The 5,013-nt window shown below is 30.5% G+C and overlaps 1 protein-coding gene across 1 annotated transcript; it reads right to left on the bottom strand.

The window, feature by feature from the left end:
• Positions 1–1,431: 1,431 nt before the first annotated feature.
• Positions 1,432–4,767, bottom strand: LOC106477107. The gene is made up of 4 exons (XM_013937706.2): positions 4,663–4,767; positions 3,870–3,995; positions 1,827–2,188; positions 1,432–1,640 (listed from the first exon to the last, which is right to left on the bottom strand). The coding sequence occupies exons 3-4, from the start codon at positions 2,155–2,157 to the stop codon at positions 1,432–1,434; spliced, it is 540 nt and encodes a 179-aa protein (XP_013793160.1). The 5' UTR covers positions 2,158–2,188; positions 3,870–3,995; positions 4,663–4,767.
• Between the last annotated feature and the right edge of the window lie 246 nt (positions 4,768–5,013).

Genomic DNA, 5,013 nt, shown 5'->3' with positions numbered 1-5,013 from the left:
AATACATGTTGATGACCACCAACTGATGGTACTTAAACCTACACAAAAACAGGACAAGTCCCCTTGTCACCAAGCTGCCAGTTACAGTAATACATGTTGATGACCACCAACTGATGGTACTTAAACCTACACAAAAACAGGACAAGTCCCCTTGTCACCAAGCTGTCAGTTACAGTAATACATGTTGATGACCACCAACTGATGGTACTTAAACCTACACAAAAACAGGACAAGTCCCCTTGTCACCAAGCTGCCAGTTACAGTAATACATATAGATGACCACCAACTGATGGTACTTAAAGCTACACAAAAACAGGACAAGTCCACTTGTCACCAAGCTGTCAGTTACAGTAATACATGTTGATGACCACCAACTGATGGTACTTAAACCTACACAAAAACAGGACAAGTCCCCTTGTCACCAAGCTGTCAGTTACAGTAATACATGTTGATGACCACCAACTGATGGTACTTAAACCTACACAAAAACAGGACAAGTCCCCTTGTCACCAAGCTGCCAGTTACAGTAATACATATTGATGACTACTGAAGAACTAGATCACACTAAAGTCAGAATTTATCATATGTAAAATTAATAAAATAATAACTTCACACACATAAGTTGTATCAACAACCCACACACACACACAAAAAAAAGAAAGAAAAAAGTGACAAGGTGTCCTCATTCATTCAGAATAAGTTAATTTAATATTTTCATGAAACAATTTATACAAATTAACCAGAAATATCTAACAAGTTACTACTTATTTGTGAGTGATACTTAACTCTTTACAGAGAAAGAATTTTTCCAGCACCAGGTTTATTTTTTTTAGATACAATAATTACTTGTACAATTTTCTGAAATGTTTCATAGATCATTAAATTCTTAGATTGTAAAACCATTAAGTAAAACAATCACCTATGCACTTGTTTCTAAAACTTTATTTTTAATTAGTTATAATATTAGAGATTTTACTATACAAGTATTTTTTGGAAAATATACTTAATAGCACACTTTTTTTACAGCTAAAGCAAAGGTTGTAAAGTGTTCCACATATGCATGAAATATAAGTGTCCGTTGAGATATCAAATATAACACTTTTATACTATTGATTAACAAGTGATATCTAAACAGACATACATGTCTTATGTAACAGTTTAAAGAGGCATAGCTAATCAGTCAATCAGTAAGTTAGTATTGATTTGGGAGTCTCTTACTTAGACAATTTTAATTACTAAAGGTATACTAGTCATACCAAATTAGGCAATCTACAAGTTAATATAAAATGGCATTATAAACCACACTTATTCAGTCAACTTACTAATGATTCATGATGATACTTAAACAAGAAAAATATTTGTAAAATATGGTATATTGGCTGCAGCGTAAAATGCTACATTTTCTGGACTTATTATCAAGTATAAAAGGCCTTATCTGTGGTCACCAATACAAAAACACGATGACAGTTTATTCAAGTACCGCTTAAAAATAATAATTCCTATAACAAAAAGTTGAAAACCATTTCGCACCTCTGTATCGAGAGAGAAACTGCCACGTGGTAACTGAAGAAAATCTGCTATTATTTCTTGCTTCTCAGTTAAGATGTCTGCAATTTCTTGGTCTTTTCTCCTTAGTTTTTCTAGTTGTATACAAGTTAAAAAATTTCCATCATTACAAGAAAAAACAAGTTTTGATTAATGTTACACAAAAGGTTATAGTTATTCACCCTTTTCACTGAAAACCTGGAAAAGTGGTTTTCATTCTGTGCCTTTATTCAGCATATAAAACAAACATTGTAAAATATACTTGTAGACATTATAGTTACCTATAGGGGTCACCACTGTCTCAGCAGTTTGAGTAACAACTTTATCACTAATTTTGACTTCATGTGGTTCTATTAACCGATGAAAATTAGTAACATGAAAGACTTCCACTTTGTCAAAACATTTTGGAGATCTTTTATTATCCTCTCTTATAGAAACTGCTTGCTCCTCTTTCAGTGCTGATCTTGCAGACAACTTTTCTGAAGGAACTGAAGCATTAGCATCAACAGTAGGACTGGCATTGTTACTGTTCTCTGTATTGGAATCACATTCAGGGTTAACAGGCATGTCTACATTGTTGCCAGTGTTGCTACTTTCTGTTTCATTGTTCATTTCACTAGTGGGTTCCTTAGATGGTGAAATCCTGATGAACAGTAATAATAATAATTATGATAATAGAGCATACATCACAGTTATCAACAATGTTTAACGATAGAGCATACATCACAGTTATCAACAATGTTTAACGATAGAGCATACATAATACTGCTTGTAATTTTTCCATTATATGAACTGACTCATTTCTACCTCAGAATACACTTTTAACATTTAGTAGTAACCATTATACTGACAAGAAGATATAGTGGGTGGGTGTAATACTTAGAATCACCCATGGTAACCTATAAATATGTTTACACAATTATCTTGCTCAACTAACAGCTGACAAGTTTGAAACTTTCTTTTATCACTTAATTTTTGGTAAAGAAAGAAAATTAACTAAGATTTCATTTTCAAAAAAAATGTACATAGAAGTTTGGAAATTGTTGTATTTTGAAAATAAAGAACAGAATGATTGGAAAGTTTCTAACATTTTAAGTTTAGCAAAAATCTGTTTGTAGTGCTATAAATCAATGTTAGATTTCTGTTGATTATATATTCAAATGTTAAATACATAGGCTTACCAAGTTGGCCCCCCCAATGAAGAAAGATCTGCCTTATAAAAGTGCTTCGGTTATAAGTTTTAACCGATATATAAAACTTAAAAATAAATTATATTATGTGACAGAAGTCACTCATGTGCCAAGTTATATTAAATAACAGAAGTAACTTGAGTTACAAAAGCAGGCTACAGCTGTTTCATCAGTCATTTTTGTGTCAATATTCAAACTTGTTTCAAAATTTATTGTCAACTTACGAACAAAATACCACAAAGATACACCAAGATAGAAACAATAAAATCTTAATCACACTATTACAAAATGACATTCTGCTTTTGTCAGCATGAACTACAGTGATTAATATCATCCTTGACAAGTGTGATTTTCTAAATTAGATTAAGTATAAATTATATCATACAGATATGAGTGAAAGTCATGTAGCCACCAGATACAAAGAGACTGATAAAGTTATACTTCATACCAGCTTCAGTTTAGATTGTGTAGCAAAGCATAAAAAAGGTATTTTCAGTCAAATTGTATAAAGTTTAAGTTTGTTTGTTTGTTTTTGAAGTTAAGCACAAAGCTACACAATGGACTATCTGTGTTCTGCCCACCATGGGTATCGAAACCTGGATTCTAGTGTAGTAAGTCCGCAGACATACCGCTGTGCTACTGGGGGGTATAAAGTTTAAGATAATGAGATTCATACAAGTTAGATTACTAGATTAGTTGAATACTAATATAATATTTATTTGCATTATATATAATCTTTTTACTTTGATGAGATCATTACAGACTACAAAAGCAATGTTATAAACATGTATATACATCTTATGCCAAACTATATACATCAACATGAAACAGTTCATTCAATAGTAAAACTCATTTCTATTTTATGATTAGACTTCCATGAAAAATGTTCCTCAACGTCACCAAGATAAAACATTAAACTAACTTTATAATCACTTCATAGTTTACTCTACAGTTTACACCAAACGTAGAAAGAATAAGGTTTCTTAAAGCTCATCAAATCATTTAACATTGTTACACAAGATATTTTCAAACTAAGCACGAAAAAAAGTGGATACAAAAATTAAGTATATTGTAGTTGACCATTATATCTGTTTTGAACAAAACAACGTTAGTAAAGTGTTAAAACTGACTTACTCTTTTTGTCTCTCTTCTAATGCTTCTGTTCTCAAAGATTGTAATGACGACAGTAATTGTTGCTTTGAAGCTTGTATATTTTTGAGTTTGAAGGTCTCAACAGTAGCAGTAATGTGTTGTAACCAGCTGATAATAAATAGCGAAATCAAATTTAACTCTTAAACTTTTGAATATTTTCTCACTCTGTTAACAATTTAAGTTCAACTTATTCTATTTACATATTTAAATCAGAGACCTGTAAATTAAAAACAAACAATAACAGAGGAAGAAAAGAAACAGGAGGAGAGAAAATACAATCAGTACATTAAGAAATATTGCTTTCTTTGGATAAATAATCTAATTCTGTAACTGAAAAGCTTCAATTTTACTACACTAGGTTAACCAGTTAGTTTGAAGCTTACAATTTCATCATTTGGTGGATACACTCTTTAGAAAAATGTACAAGATCCAATAAAGCTCAATATACCAGATTCTTTCATTTTCATTGTCATTTTTAGCTAGAACTCATCTTTCAAAACTAGATTTGAAATAACTGTATAATCCAGGCACCATCCATTATTTAGGTTACAAGTATGGTACAACAATACAATATATAGTTTTAAATTCACTTTCACTGTTCAATAATTTTATTGAAGATTCCAACTAGCTTATAAATATATTTTACAAAATAAATAGATAAAATCAAGAAGTACAGAATAATTATAAAAATGTAAACACTTGTAGAGAGGAAAGAATAAAACTAGTTATTTTATGAAAATGGATAAATAAGATATTAATTTTTCATCTTACATACACATTTTTCTCGGAAGGAGAGGCAGCAACAAACTCGTAAATAGAATGTTGTTCAGATGTAGAAACTATGAAGAAGCCTCTTTCATCTGGAAAAAAAAAAATTGTTTTTAAACTTAGGTAAAGAAAGTAAATAAAATATTTATCAACACTTTCACCCTTTTTTTCAAATTGAATTTGTTTTTTTTTTGTTTTTTTAATGACTGCATTAACGTTCACACAATTTTATTTATCATATCAAGCCAGATGCATAAAGACTTGCACTAACGTTCACACAATTTTATTTATCATATCAAGCCAGATGCATAAAGACTTGCACTAACGTTCACACAATTTTATTTATCATATCAAGCCA

Source organism: Limulus polyphemus, unplaced genomic scaffold (genome assembly GCF_000517525.1).
Source record: "Limulus polyphemus unplaced genomic scaffold, Limulus_polyphemus-2.1.2 Scaffold12858, whole genome shotgun sequence".
NCBI lineage: Eukaryota > Metazoa > Arthropoda > Merostomata > Xiphosura > Limulidae > Limulus > Limulus polyphemus.
This window is presented reverse-complemented; position numbering and strand designations above follow the sequence as displayed.

What these genes read in the sequence shown, in the direction of transcription:
- LOC106477107 (XM_013937706.2), bottom strand. Translation starts at nt 2,157, where the DNA reads ATGAACAATGAAACAGAAAGTAGCAACACTGGCAACAATGTAGACATG. An exon ending in GACAGTGGTGACCCCTATAG is followed by an intron (nt 1,641 to 1,826) that starts GTAACTATAATG and finishes GTATACAACTAG; the next exon opens with AAAAACTAAGGAGAAAAGAC.